This window comes from Drosophila takahashii, chromosome 3R, assembly GCF_030179915.1.
Source record: "Drosophila takahashii strain IR98-3 E-12201 chromosome 3R, DtakHiC1v2, whole genome shotgun sequence".
Lineage (NCBI taxonomy): Eukaryota > Metazoa > Arthropoda > Insecta > Diptera > Drosophilidae > Drosophila > Drosophila takahashii.
In genome coordinates, this window is record NC_091681.1 from 10792788 (window position 1) to 10808994 (window position 16207).

Consider the following 16207-nt stretch of genomic DNA (forward strand, 5'->3'; position numbering starts at 1 on the left):
GATTTTTGATATTTTAATGATATATAATTTATATTAGTTAGAAGGTTAAGGAGTCTATTTATTTGAGTATTTATCATAGGTCCAAGATCATCATTTTTCTTGTTAACGATAGTTTAGATCTCATTTCTAACCGCTCACGCTGCGATCTCTAACCAACTAGCCTCTGTGACGGACCCAAGAGTTCAGAACCCAGTTACTGACGATGACGATGTCGGTGACAGACAGGCGGGCGGGGCTCCCGGTTGAGCTCTCGGTTCTGTTCGGTTAGGCTCAGCTCAGTTCGGTGCGGCTGGGTTTGGGCAAGCGTTTGATGTTATCTCGCATTCCTGGTGGTCACTTTTCTATCCACAATATCATTTCATTTAAATAGTCTGCCTCATTTTTCGTCCATGGGTCTTTGTTTCGGGGTTCTCGGTCACCGCTCGCTGGTTTATATATCTTACCAATTTCTGTTTTGAAATGCACGTAATTAATTCATTTCGTTTTCATTGTGGCACATTCGTCGCTCTTCGGGCCTCGTCGCGTGTTGGTGTCAAGAAATATCAAAACATCACATCAAATAAATGTTGAATACCCCGAGCAAAAGCCCCTCGACTGCCGCTCCCCTGACCCCTGAACTTCCAGTGGCCCAGAGAACTAACACCTTTTGCAGCCTTTTGGCCAAAAGTTTTCTAGTGTTTCGTTTTTCCACCAACATTTATGTTAATTCGAGTTTCCTTCACTTTTGTCAGCTATTTTCATATTTCATATTTTCTGAGCTGTGGCTTTGCGTGTGGAAATTCCCACCCGCCCTCAGGGGAGTGGGCGAAATTCTCGGACAAAGTGGTAGATCGTTTAAAAAACAATAAAACACGAACAGAAACAGAAACAGCGGCGAACTTGCAGTTGCCAGGCATTAATTAAACTGTTCAACCACAACAAGGCTGACCCGCCTCGATGGGAACTTTTCAATTACGTTTGGGCCCCATCAAAAGGCTAATAAAAGTAAACAAAATTATCACTATATCAGGTCGTAAAAACTTTAGTTAGGTGCTAATAAGGGATAGATATTCGGAAGATAAGAAGTAAAAAATCAATGGAGGAGGAAGGAGAAATATTAATTAGTAAAAGGGGTATACAATTTCCAAATCTGCAGATTTGCTCACAGGTATTATTTTAAGCGTCAGTTTGTTCCACTCAAATCTCGCATAATTCGTACGCAAACGTTGAGTTCCTATGAGTTCTAAATACTTTAGCCCTGACATTTGAATGATGGATAAGTTTTTCGTTTCCTTGCTTGGCTTATTTTGTTCAACTTTGGCTAATTTTAGTTTTATCTAGGTGTCTTCATAATCTTGTCAAAAGTATTTTCGAGATTTCGCACATTGATTGATATTGGTTACTGGAAAAGTAGAAAGTTCCTTGGGTGTATTTGCGTATCTTAAACCAATCCCTAGTCAGTGACAAATCCCTGTAAAAATGACCATTAATCTTCATGGCGAGCTCCTTTTTCCTTCCTACTCCAACTGGCGATCGTGGTCTGGTTACTGAAAAATGCTGATTAACACATTAGAGAACTCTTTGAATCGAAGACTGGTCAGCGCACATCCAGTCGGTATGTGCGTGAATGCCAATATGTCGAATGCTACCATTTATAACCATGATTGCTGATTATGCTGTTTCCCTGCCTGAAAATGGATGACATGACAGATGGACCCAAGCATGTGCTCACAGCGAGCAGCATCTTGCAGCATCTCCCAGCATCCAGTATCCAACATCCAATATCCAGCACCCAACGTCCCAGGGATTCCAGGGGAGCCACGAGGCAGCAGATCATTGCTCAGTGACAGTTCGGTTGCAGTGAGGCTCAAACGAGAGACTCTTATTTAAATAATCATTTTTTCTGACAGCCAACTTGACTTCCAGTTCCAGTTCGGCATGCCGAGGAGCAGCCCCTGTCCCCCAAATTGTGCCTCTGTCCCTGGCTGCAAGTTTCATTCTGGATTCGAGCTGCATCTCCCGACCGCTGGCTGCACGCTTTAATTGTTTGTTTGACTTGTGGTCGCCCCTGCAACACATCGAGAAAAAAGCGTATTTCTCGAAGAAAGTAGGTAATCGATGTTTTGGATTCCAGAGTATTGAAAATCCAAAATTGAATTCTTTTCAGTTGTTTTTTTAATATTAATTATTTTTTCGATCCTACTCCTATCAACCTTTTTGAAATTTCTAAAATGTTTCACTTTTAAAACCCATTTTTATTATTTGGCAGTAATTGAGTGAAATAGGTGTAGGCAGAATCATCAAGAGTGTTAAAAAGTTCATAAGGCAAGGTACTGCAATTAAACTTTACCGAACCCATTCCTGAGATAGATAACAAGATTTTTTAAACAACACAAAACTACCAATTAATCATTACAAATTAATTAATTTTCTTTCCGTGCAATCCACAACTCCCTGCCCCACCCTGCTCCCTCGTCTTAGCGCCTGGTTCCACTTGCACGCGTCATTCGAGGGGCTTTTGGGCTCGTATTTGGGTCTCGAGGCGGTTCGGTTTTGGGTGCGGCGCGTGGGGATCTCGGATCGGCGATCTGGGATCTCAGATCGGCTGCGTTCGACTTGGGCCTCTGTGGCGTCGTTTAATTGAAAACGATGCATGTAAATGACACTTTTCAGCATTAATAAGCAAATATTTGTATGATTATTGGTGTAGCCCAGGGATTAACGTTTGAACTGTAAGTGGTCCGACGCTCGATGCTTCGATATCAGCGATCAGCGTCAGTTGTGCAACCCGATTCATGAACAGGTTAAGTGCATTACCAACGGGCCCACAAACAAACTCAAATCGGTCAGCATGTTTGGAAGGATGGTTGGATGGAATATGGGTAACAGAACTTTGTGGACCAATTGTAAAGTTAATCCCTACAGTTATATTTTTACATTCCACAAATTTAACTACAATTTTAAAACTTTTTAATTTAATACTTCAATTCATAAGAAATCTGTATAAAATTTGGCCTTAAATTTGTTCTACAACCTTTCCCAACAATTATTTTAAATTCAGGGTGAGCCATAAACACTCATTCAGTAAGTTGTTATTTATTTATTTGACTGACCTCAAACTCTTAGAAAAGCAATTAAAAGCTTACGCTCGAATTTTGTGCAATTCACGAAGTATCAATAAAAATACTCGTTTTTTCAGTGGCAGCTGCTTCTTTTGGATAATCAACATTTTATTTATCGCATACATTATACGTTGTTCGAATCTTTTTTTTATCAAAGCAAATACATTTTCTTAGCTGGCTAATTCCGAGATACAAAACTCCACTCGGCAATGTGACAAGTGACAACCTGACTGACTGCACAGGCATTGACAAAATTATCTGAAATATGCAAGAAATATGCCAAAAGGAGAGTCCAAGAGAACGGCGAAAATTGTGAGAGGTGGAGTGGGGCGGGGTGATGATCGGGGAGAATCGAGATTCTGTAGCCGGGGGCTGTAGAACGGAGGGGTGAGGTGGGCGAAATCTTTGGCATTTGAAGAGACATTCTTATTTTTAGGTGACATGCCCTCGGTTGGACGTCTTTCTTGACATTTTGTCTGACGCATCAACATTATGTTTGCTAATATTGCTGCAGCGCTAATTGTTCATATCCCACTATTGTTGATGTGTTATTGCTTCATAAACCATTCACATTCTTAATAAATATAAATTTGTGGTACTTTTGTTTCTGTTCAATCTGCTTCTCCGACGTCATATCATTCTCATTCTTATTCATCTTCTTCTGGTTTCACTGGTTGACTGATTCTTGTATCTTGGCCTGTCAATCAGTTCTGAAAGTCATCGTTTTATGATTTTTTAAATTTTACTTTGCTTTTCTTTATACGCTCATTCTTTTAATAAACAATCTTTTGTATGTATACGAGAGTGTGTTTGCATAATTACTGTCTGATTAGTTTAATTTATTCCGTAAGCTAATATGTGATCTATTGAGCGAACCACTTGAGTTGACACTATTTTTATAGTCAGTTAGGTGAAAAGCTGAGATGTGGCAATTAGAGAAATATGTGGTTCTTTAATAGCCAGAGGCGGTGCCTAATGAGCCCCTGTCATTTGATTAGTTACTTGTAGTAAGCGGGTATTACTACAAATAGGTGGGAATGTGTAGACATGTTGGCAAGTTAGAATATTTAACCAAAATAACCAAATACCCAAAATAAAAATGGTCAAGTTATAAGAATCTTAAAAGATTCTATAAGCGATAACAAAAAATCTTGATTTTTAAAATAATTTAGTTTCTTTTTAAAATAGAAAAACTTTTTAAAAACATGCTTGGAACATAGTCACAGAATTTTATTTCATTATAGATAAAGGAATTAAGGACCTCCAAAAACCCATTGTTTGGTCGATTTTTAAAACGTTTCGAAATAAGAAACCCAAAACCTATTGGATCCCTTTGATGACAATTTGATCAACTCCAAAGTCTGACTTTCGAAAAATGTTAGAAAGAAAAACTTCTTTCGAATTAAATTCCAAGCTCTAGACTTACCTTGCGGCTTGGGAACATTCCTCTTGAGCTGCATCCACTTGTAGGTGGGGATGCTGCTGGAATGATTGGGCGATTTTGATTGTGTGCTCGCAGGATGTGCGCCATTCGAGGCGGAGGCGGTGGAGGAGGAAGTGGAGCTGCCCGGGGAGATCACTCCTCCGCGTTGCTGGCGGCTCATCCCGCCATTGGGCGACACGGAGCTCTGATGTTGCTGCTGCTGCTGCGCCGCTGGCGATTGGTTCTGCGGGTGTTGCTGTTGCTGGTGTGCCTGCTGCTGCTGTTGCTGCTGCAGTTGAGGGTGTTGCTGGTGCGAGTTGCTGGCCAAGTTGGCCAGGTGTCCGTGGGCCAGGCCGTGGTGCATGTGCGCGTGCATCCCCAGCGAGTCCATGGCGTCCAGGGCATAGCCCCCGGCCAGGTGTTGCTGGTGGTGCCACATCTGCGACTGCGTGGCCTGCTGCAACATGGGGTCGTGCTGCTCCTCCAGCACCAATCCGGGTGCATAGCTGGCATGCAGCACGGCGGCGTACTTCTCCTCGATCTGCCCGGCATATCCGTGGACCGGAGCCTGGGCCTGGGCCGTCGGATACATGCAGTCCAGGTTGGTGTACATCATTCCGTTCTCCGAGCTGATGATCGCCGCCTGTTGCTGCTGCTGCTGTTGCGTGTTGCTGGTGGCACTGGCATTGGCTGCGGTCACAGGGGAACTGTTGCTGGGTGGTGCAACTGTGGCCACGGCGGCGGTGGCGTAGTACGAGTGCACGGAGTCGCTTTCGTAGTAGGAATCCGCCGGCGAGTGGCTGCTGGGGTGGAGGGGAGTGCCCGGATTTCCCGTGGCCGTGCTAGTGGTGATGCCATACTCCGCCGCACTTGGGCTGAAGAGATGCGAGTGCGGATAGAGCTGTTGCTGCTGCTGTTGCTGTTGCTGTTGCTGCTGCACCACCTGGTGGTTGCCCGTGGGAGGTGGTGTCAGCTGGGCCTGCTGCTGCGGATAGTAGTTGCCGGGGGAGCTGCTCTCGTAGCCGTTGTAGGTGAGGTGCTGCTGGTGTTGCTGCTGCAACTGCTGATGTTGCTGCTGCTGCTGCAGGTGGTGCTGGTGTTGCTGCGGGGCAAAGTAGCTGCTGGCATTGGCCGTCGCCCCGGTGGTGGTGCTGTAGCCGTCGTAGGCATTGGCATGTGGGTGATGGTGGTGCGGGTGGTTGCCGTACATGCTGCTTACGTCCATCATATTGTCCAGCCGGAACCGCACTTTCCGTAACTTTGATATAGCCGGTATATCTCTTAGTTCACTTCACTTTGACGCACAGTTCTTGAAATCTAGGTTTTGAATGTTTGGTTCTCAAGAATATTACGCGACGGTCGAGTGCTTTCGGTTGGGTTTTTGGGGTTTTATCTTTATCGAACTGCAAACACGACTCCCGATGACGACGACGACGTGCTGCCTGCGCGCTTACCAAGTCGTGACTGATTACTGGCCCGAACCCGATTTCTTTCAGACCATCCAACCGCTCGATTCAGGCCACGCCCCCCTGCGGACGCCTGTTGTCTCGCCTCCTCTTGCGGGTGCTGCACATGTGTTCCGACTGTCGTCTTGCTCGCTCTCTCGGGTTCCTCGCATGACCGGCCTTATCAGTGGTTCGGGGGTTAGTCATATATGTAGCGTATATTCACTACCGGTTTTTGGCAGTTGCCGTTTCCATTTAGATTTTCTCGTTCTCCGTTTGCCCGTGTTTTTTGCTAGCCGCCATGGCAGGAGCGGATTCTTAGCCGGCAACTCAAGATGAAAGATCTAATTATGCTGGTGGTGATATGGCTGTGAATGTTATGAACGTAATGAATGATACTCAAATGCACTATTTATTGAATACCACATCATTCCTATTCCTTAAGGCACTCGGATAAATAACTTAAATATAAGAATGACACCACCTTTCATTGCATTACACTCCTCTAGATTTATTATGGACTATTGTAATATTTACTAATTTAACCCGGCCTTTTTAAACCTTTATATTTCATATGGTACTGTTCCTGTTTAGAGTTTGATATTTATGCCCGTTACTCGTAAATTAAAAGGGTTAATTGTATTGGGGGAAAATTATGCAACAGGGAGATGGAAGCGTTTGCGATATAAAGCGTGTCCGTCCGTCTGTCCGTCTGTCTGTCCGTCCGTATGAACGCTGGCATCTCGGAAATTATTAAAACTGTAACTGAAACGTTCTTAAAATCGACCAAAAGACATCGTGTAAATATTTTTATTTTTTCAATGTCTCTATTGAACATTATATGCCCGCTTTTGCCCGTCGCATATTAGATGGCTAGCTCGCCAAGATTGAATAAGTTAAAAAAAGGAAAACATAATCAAAAACAATAAAATCTTGTATCTTTAATTGTTTTTATGACTCAAAGTTAGTCTAAAACCAGGAAAAATGTTAAGACGCAAATGTTTCTTGATTTAGGAAAATTCGACTAAATCGTTTCATCTCGTTTATTAACAAAAGGAGAACGGGCAAAGCAAAGTTTTGTCTAAAAAGAATCGGCTAAAAGTGATAAAGAAAACCAAAACAAATCATAACTTAAACAATAGCTAACCAACATGCGTTCATATTACCAGATTGCATTTAAGTTGGGAACTCTCTTGTTTATTCATTAAAATAAAATAGTAAACAACTCTTCGCCCACAATAAGTGCCTTTTATTCACAGGTTCCGTATTATCTGGCTTGGGCCCAACTCGCTTCCAAGTTAATCCGGACCTGCCGCCCGCTGATAGTATTAAAAGTTACGCCCCTGACCACGTCTTGTTTTAACTGGAAACCCAATGTTGTGTATTTGTTTTGTGGTTTTGGCACGTTTTAGCACCTCCGCACGAAATTCCCAAATGAGTTGACGGGCAGGTAAGGAAGAGGAGCTTGTCAGGGGACTGAAACTGGGAACTGGGAAATAGGAATGGGCTTCGGGACTGGGATTGCGACCAGGAGGCAGGAGGAGCTGCAAACGGATGCTGACTGTGGCAGCTGTCAATCGTCATTTGCACATATGACAGCTCATCTATGGCAGCGCTGTGGAATTTAAATCGCCGTCGAACGACTTCCCCCGACCACGATGGATTCCGATTCCTGACATTATCTCTGGCCCTGACTCTGACTCAGTGGGATGCAATTCGTAGGCGCCCCCTTAGAGTTATCCGGTGTATGGGTCTGTCACTTGGCAGGGATAGAGATACAACCGTCAGATATCTTCATGCACCTTTCACGCACAATGCATCATCTTTGGCTGTCTGGAAAACTTCGTTGTTCGCTCCTTCCTCTCTTTCGGATTGGGAATTTTTCGTTTTTTGTACAACTTGATTGACATTTTCACAAGTTTTTGTCTCTACACTCGCACGGGGAATTTTGAGGGCGAGGGAAAGGAGGTCTGGAGTGGCCATTCGTTTCGTCCTTTCGGGCGGTCCTGCCCAACGCTCCAAGGTGATTTGTTATATTTTTCGGACAGCAGCAATTAATAGTAACAGGATGTGTGCGAGTGTCTTTCAATATACACACATATGTACATTGTACACAACTAACATAGCTCGGCCCAATCCCGATCCCAAACTGAAACTGTCCCACATGGCTAAAGCGAAATATATGTAATGGCCAAGGTATCCTTGTTTCAGCATTGTGTTGGGATTGGGATGTTTCATGACACTTCCCGGGAAGTTAAGCGATATTTCCTCTTTTTGCAAATGTTTGTGTCCATAATGAAGTTGTCCAACAATTGGTAATGCAGGAACGAAGTTATTTTTGGCTAAAAATGCTAGAGCAAACTAAGCCGTTTCGACGAAATCCAATTTATTCAATTAAAAAATCCACGGACCGAAAAAATATAATTTTTTAAATTATTTTTTATTACACTTAAGATAAGACTAAAATTTAGAGAAAAGAATAAAATCAATTTGCTGCGGTCTATTCATTTGTGCAATGAAATAAGAGTTATTACCATTTTGGAAATTATTATCAAAAACTCCTAACTTTTATTTAATAAATTGTTTTTTTTTTGGGTAATTATAAGTCACAAAAACTTCTTTTTCATAATAAAAGTAAATAAATAATTATTATTTAATGATACAAAATATATGAGTATCAAATAAGTGTTGCCTACGGGGATGACACAGAAGTCTCGTCTATTAGAATTCATTTGGATTTTTTTTTCATGTCCGCAAGGTTTGCAATTTGCACTTATGTATGCATGAATGTATGTAAATGGAAAGCTATTGCCTTGTAACTTTATCAATTGTACTTTCATATGGATACCCGATCAGGGTTAAAATTGACGAATGAATCAAATGATAAAATACAGCACCGGCGACGAATTTGGGGACGGATGGTTTAGAAACCAACCAACCAAAACCGTACGTGTCACAGGATCTGCAGAGTTTTCTAGGAGTTTCAGAGTAAATTTCGTCGGATTTTAAGAAAATTAGATTTTAAGCCTACTATTCGGTTGGTTTAAAATCGTGTATTTGATTTTCAAACGGTTTCTGTGACACCGAGATTTGCTTTTAGGGGGAAATTTGGTTGGAAGAGATTTCTGTGACACTCCCGATTGAGGTTTTTTACTTATATTTCGATATTAAATATTTTAAATGATGTACCTTTACTATTTTAGTCACTTTTACATTTTGAAAATCCGCGAGGAGCTTAAATTTGGTATTCCAAGGAAGGTCAAAGTTTCAGTCCTTAAATAATACATTTATTTTTGCCTTTCTTGATTAGTCACTGAAGTTGTTATTATTCGTGATCATAAAGTAAAAGAGGTGTACCTTACATATTCCCCCTAACCCCAATAATAGCTTTTCGGCATATCTATAAAGATCATCATATCACAATCGATTAACAATAATGGCCATTTCCACACCCCACTTGTAAGTGCATACGAATGTCTAGTCGAGTGCTTGATGCACCTTATGACTTTCGGGGGATTTGTAAGTCGCGCCATTAACGTCTGTTTAGCGCCACGAAAAGCGTCGGAAGTAAGATATATGGGCTAGCTGACGTCCCCGACCCCGAGAGGCGTCAAACCCAAAACTGACCAAGAGCTGACGCCAAGTTGATGGGGGCGCCGCTGCTATAGCTCCAAAACTCCAAAAACTTGAACTGCCGTCGTTCGATTTACGTTGATTCGATTCGATTTTTGTTACACAGCTTTGGTGTCTCCCCACACTCATAAAAATAATTTTCTACATTTTAGAAAATTGCCCTAAAAAAATTTTCGCCCTTGAACTGAGAAAAATTTTCTATTTTCACGACAATTTTGCCATAAATTCAAGGCAGGTGACCATAAAAAAATATTTTTAGGGTTAATTTTTCTATTTTTCTAATAATTAGGGCGATTTTTTCGATTTGCTTCGATTTGACCTTTTCTAAATCCAACGGCGAATTGCCCTAATTTTTTTTCTAAAATTTGTCTAAATACAAGGGCGATTCGCCTTAAAAATCACTCCAAAAGTGTGAAATTCGGTAGCCCAGCGGTCTAATCACTTGCGCTTTCAACTTTGCTATATGAGGACTAAGGTCGTGGGGTTGTGGGTTCGAACCCTGTGTGATTCAACTTGATTTTTATTTATTTTTTTTTTTTTGTAAACGTTATAATACAAAGGACATTTTTTCGTCCGAATTTTAAATTAAAGTAGTCTTTAAACCTTAAAAACGTATGGGAGTTCTGAGTTAAAAGCATCTTTGTGTTTGCTGGCAAGAAAACGGGACTAATTGTCACAATCGTCAGGAAAAAATATACGGTTTAGTTGCCTTTAGTCAAAATATAACGTAGACCTCAAGAAAATAAGATGTCTGCAGAGTTTGTTCGTTGTCTTGCGCGATGGGTCTGTGGTGCAGCGGTAGGACGCTAGACTCTAAACCGAGAGGTCGTGGGTTCGATTCTCGCAACGACCAAAAAAAGTAAGTTGTTTTTTCTCCTCATATTTATTTCCCTAATTCGTTTACAAACATGATTTTTCAGTTCTAACGGCTGTGTTGTATAGATCGGGCCCCCCTCTTAACGCAGCTCCCATATAAGCTACACACCAATACAATAATATGAAACGGTGTCCTCCGCCGGTGTTGTTTAATTAAAGCAGCAGTCCCAGAATATAGACGATTAGAAAAAAAACATGCTTCCCAAATTCAGTTAAGCATGCTCAAACACGATTTTTTTTAATTTGTCTAATTTTTTAGGGCATTTGCCTATAAAATCAGAAAATTCGCCCTTAATTTTAGAAAAATACGCCTTAAAATTAGGGCAAATCACCCTAAAAACAGGAAAATATTTCTTATTTCAAGAAAAATCACCCTAATTTAAACCAAATTTCCATCGGGATTTTTTAGAAAATTTTTCTAAATACACGGGCGAATCGCCAGCGGATACGATTTATCGGCGATTTTCTAAATCCACGGGCGAAAAGTCAGTTTTTTAGGGCGATTTAGGGTAAAAATTTCTATGAGTGCACGGCAGCCCGTATCTGTCCGGTTTTCGGTGTCCGTAGTATATTGTCCAGTGGCCACTGTCCGTTGTCCGCCGGTGTTCGAGACGTGACGTGACGAGTAACTGGCGTAATTGGCAGTGCAACCAAATTGATGGATTGCCCGGCGCCGACTGTCACCGCTCCAAGAACAAAACTTGGCGGTACTTTTCGGGTTTCCTTTGTAATTTTTGGGTAAATCGATATTTGTGCCATTTTTTGTGTCTTGTTTTTTTTACGGGCTTTCGGTTTTGTGCAGCTTTTGACTCTGGCGTTTTGTTCGCTTCTGTAATGATTAATTAATCGAATGTACTTATCAGGCTCTGCTAAGACGGCGACGGATGCCTGTTGCATGTTGGCCAAGAGTTGTGCTAACTGCTACGTCGCCTCCTTAATTGAATATAAATTCTGACCCGACAAGCTCATTACGTTTATGAATAGGATTTTAAGCTTCCTACCCCAATTAGTTGCTGAATTCATCACATGTCCATTTTTCGGCTAGTTCCAAAACCTCTTCGCGGGGATCTTGTCCGGTATTTTCTTGATTGATACCTGTAATTGGCGACGCCTCATTTTTTAGAGTTTTTATGGAAATTCCTCAATCTACATAAGTCTTTAGCTTCGAGTCGGTGAAATGAAGTTGCTTTTGAAAAGTTATGGATAGTTTCGTTTTATTCTATATCAAGGAAATGTTTTATCTTTCAAAACGTTTCTCCAAATGTCGGCAAGTTTTAGGACATCGGCAAATATTTAAATAGAATTTAATGCGGCTGAACTCTTATTCTGCAAAGAATTTTTGTTCGACTAGGGAAATTAAGCAGACCAAAGCTTAAAAATATTAACCATCAGTGTTTCCATTTTGTCCTTTTTCTGGACAAATCGGTCATTTTTTAAATTGCCTCATCCGCAAAAAAAATCAAAACATCCCCAGTCCTTTTCTTGCATCTAAAACGGAATGTATTATTTTTTCAAACCCGGATCAATAAAATAGTCCCGCCACTTGAAATAAACCTTTGAGTACACACAAAAAAATTTGCCTGGTAAAATTAACCAACAAAGATAGTTACGTAATTATTACAATAGTTACGTGTATTTTGGTTTTGCTTTGGGTGTGTGTCTTTGCCAATTGTGTGTATTTTGTTGTTGTGGAATAACTATTTACTTAGTAGAGTTGAATTTTGCTGGTTGGGGCCTGTTTGACAATTATTACAGTTGATTTTACCAAGTTTTTTTTTTGTGTGTATTGTTCGATATTTATACCCGTTACTCGTAGAGTAAAAGGGTACATTGTACTCGTGCAAAAGTACACACAAAAAAAAAAACTTGGTAAAATTGACCAACAAAGATAGTTACGTAACTATTAAAATGGTTACGTGTATTTTGTTTTTGCTTTGGGTTTGTGTCTTTGCTAATTGTGTGTATTTTGTTGTTGTGAAATGACTATTTACTTAGTAGAATTGACAATTTTGCTGGTTGGGGCCTGTTTGACAATTATTACAGTTGATTTTACCAAGTTTTTTTTTGTGTGTATGTAACAGCTAGAAGGAAGCGTTTCCGACCCTATAAAGTATATATATTCTTGATCAGGATCACTAGCCGAGTCGATCTAGCCATGTCCGTCTGTCCGTCTGTCCGTCTGTCTGTCTGTCTGGATGAACGCTGAGATCTCGGAAACTACAAAAGCTAGAACATTGGCATTTTGCATGCAGATTGTAGGAGTTCCTACGCAGCGCAAGTTTGTTTCAAATGGTGCCAATCGGACCATTCGTTAAAAAGTTATGGCTCATCAAAGTTTATATCTCCATCTCCCTCGCGCTTCCTATAGCTGAGAAACGGGTATCTGATAGTCGGGACACCTGACTATAACGTTCTTTCTTGTTTTATGTAGGTATTGGTGTATTTTTTGGTACTTGTAGTATGGTCACACAACTTTGGTAGCTGTCTTTGTTTCCGTCCACTTTTAAGATGCGTAAGGAAAATTATAAACCAAAGATTCGGGAATCGTGGCTAAATCGTGCAAATGCAGCATAAATTCAAAAATTTGTCAAGATCGTGCTCACATGATTATCAAGGAACTTGAGCAAACCGCCTTATCTTTTGCTCAACCTAACAAAATTAATTTTCAACCTAAGCCAAAAGATGAAGATGATGATAAAAAGTTTTATCAGCTCGTTTCCGAGAGGATTTGCGGAATGATATTGGAAATTCGAAATGTAAGCCTGTTTTCTTGTCCTTAGGTTAATTTCCATTGAAAGTGGAACTGCTTCAGGCGTGCGGAATTGATGCACCTAAAACTTTCATCAAAAACCTAATAGGCATTCGAGCGCTCAACGCAAGTGATCGGTAAGAAAGGAGGGATCTACGCTGAGCTTAAAAAGGAGGTTCCAACTTTAATATTGATAAAGTGTGGGTCACTCTTCACAATCAGCTGTAAACGGTACTTTCAAGGTGATATTGCCTAAAACCCTCGAGCTCCCCGTGAGCGAGACATACGCATGGTTTTGCAAGAGCTCAAGTAGACAAATCGCCTATTAAAATTGATTATAAAATGTTAACTTAACAGCCCGCTGTTAAAATTTCAGCTTTTACCCCAAAACCCCGTGCAATGCATAAACGGGATCTCATCGATTGCGATGCCATACTAAAATTACTTGCCTTAAGCCCAGAGAAAGAAAGAACGATAGGAAATTGTTAGGCAATCCCATAATACCTCCTGTGTGTTCTACCGCTGAGGAGGCTCTGGCCTTAGTTCTAGATCAAGGCTTTACGAAAGCTCAGTATTGTGAAAGCGCAGTTTGAGAGGACACAAAGTCCAGGGAGGCAAACGTTTATAAACACTACAAGTCTGTAGCTGGAAAAAATAAGCTTTTCCGACCCGCCAATATTACGATTTCAGATACCGTAGCGAAAGTTGCCCTTCAAAATCTTCTAGACTATACCATAGCAAGAAAATCAATCTGTGCTTTTACAAATCGCTGAAGAAATTCAGGCCCTTTTTGAATCCGAATTAAGGCATTTTATTTATTTATTTAACCAGGGATAGAAACTAACTTATTGTAAATTGTTGTAAGAAAAAACAGTCCTAAAAATGCTTAAATACACAAGATCATTCTTAGCCATTGTAGTTTACGACAATTTAAAAATGGGGTAAGTCCACGCCATTGGTGGATTAGATTTTTTGAGTTCGTACTTCATACTGGATACAAAAACATCGTAAAAAAGTGGAGAATTACGAATCCAGAGAATAACATTTTAATTTTTGAAAGCCAAAGCAAGGCGGATTCGGGAGCACCAATGTGGGAAATACTGCGCCGAGCCTTTCATAGCTAAGAGCCGGTTTCTGCCGGCTAACATTCCTCAGAAAGACATTTTGGTTTACTCGATCATCAATGTGAGAGCTAACTTTGACAGGGACTCGGACTCCCTCTAAAGCGTTTTAGACTCGATAGAATGACAGCTGATTTCCCAAAGCCAAATAAGAAGAAGTAACGAAATCACAGCTGACTTCGCCCTTGACTTATACCCAAACAGCTGATAAAATAATCAAAGCACGCCATTTTTTGCGCTTTACAGCTCAGTTCTGTGCGCTAACAGCACTCTGTAATTGTTTTTCGGTTAGATAAACAAAAGGTGTCGATAAAACCGATTTGCCCTTACGAACAGTTTAAGTTTTTCCCTGTCAAAGTCCCTGAAAAACTTAAGTTCGAAAAACTTAAAGCCCAGATAAACTGTTCGTAAAATCAAATCCGCTTTCTCGACTGCTTTAATTTATCTGAACGAGAAACAATTACAGAGTGCTGTTAACGCACAGAATTGTGCTGTAAAGCGCAAAAATGGCGTGCTTCGATTATTTCATCAGCTGTTTGGGTATAATTCAAAGGAAAAGTCAGCTGTGATTTCGTTTCTTCTTCTTAGTTGGCTCTGGGAAATCAGCTGTCACTCTATCGAGCCGAAAACGCTTAACAGGGACTCCGAGTCCCTGTCAAAGTTAGCGCTCACATTGAGAGAAAGCCAAAATGCCTTAAGCCTAGTACTCAGTTCGGCTAAGAGTTTCACTAGTCGAAAAATATTACTCTTTTGTAGTGTGACCGAAGTCTTCAGAGTTCACCCGCTTTGCTTGTAGCATGGTCTTATTGTAAACCAGCTTGGTTCACAAACAGCAAGCAAATTAACTGGCGCCAATTTTGAAGTATTACAAAATGTTGAGCCAACCTGGGTCGCAAGCTTTAAATTTGTTGTTGGCAGGAGGATATGTTTGCCGCAACTCCTACATTTTCCATTGGTTTTTGTGGTTTTCATTCCATTTATAATATATTATTGGCACACCGCTTCTGCACAAACGCAGCCAAAGATTCAATTTTGTATTATTTGGCATAGTTCTCAGTACGACGAAAATTGCTAGCTAAGCATAGGAGTAAGCGAGAGGCAAATAGGTAGCTAACGCCTATAGCCGGGGACTTTTTTCCACCTCGGTACTCAGTTGAGCTAAGGAAACAGTAAGGAAATACCAAAAAAATACTAGATTTAGCGGATGAATTCCGATGAACGCCTTTAGCCGCGGCCCAAAGAATAAAAAATTTAATCTTTGGCTGTGTTTGTGCAGAAGCGGTTTGCCAATAACAATGTATAAATGGAAGGAAAACCACAAAAACCAATGGAAAGCCGCCTGTAGAAGTTGCTGCAATACATATCGCCATTCCAACAGGGAATTTAAAGCTTGCGACCCAGGTCGGCTCAACGTTTTGTAATATTTTAAAATTGGCGCCAGTTGATTTGTTTGTTGAGAGTAAGACCATGCTACATGCATTGCGAATGAACTCCGAAAACTTCGGTCACACTAAAAGATTAATGTTTTTCGACTACACAAAAAAAAACTTAGTAAAATCAACTGTAATAAGTGTCAAACAGGCCCCAACCATCAAAATTGTCAATTCTACTAAGTAAATAGTCATTTCACAACAACAAAATACACACAATTAGCAAAGACACAAACCCAAAGTAAAAACAAAATGCACGTAACTATTTAAATAGTTACGTAACTATCTTTGTTGGTCAACTTTACCAAGCATATTTTTTTGTGTGTAGTAAAACTCTTAGCCGAACTGAGTAGTAGGCTTTTGGGCCGCGGCTAAAGGCGTTCATCGGAGTTCATCCGCTAAATCTAATATTTTTGTGGTATTTTCTTA

The 16207-nt window shown here is 40.7% G+C and overlaps 1 protein-coding gene across 2 annotated transcripts in view; it reads right to left on the bottom strand.

Moving 5' to 3' along the window:
• lab (labial) overlaps nucleotides 1-16207 on the bottom strand; it is a 49348-nt gene that overhangs the window by 11799 nt on the left and 21342 nt on the right. The window contains exon 1 of one of the 2 annotated variants that reach the window (XM_017142077.3): nucleotides 4528-5974. The exons of the other annotated variant lie outside the window; for it this stretch is intronic. Within the exon in view, the coding sequence (XP_016997566.2) occupies nucleotides 4528-5752 (1225 nt within the window). The 5' untranslated portion in view covers nucleotides 5753-5974. Of the gene's footprint in view, nucleotides 1-4527; nucleotides 5975-16207 lie in introns of those variants that run through there. 2 annotated transcript variants of the gene reach the window in all.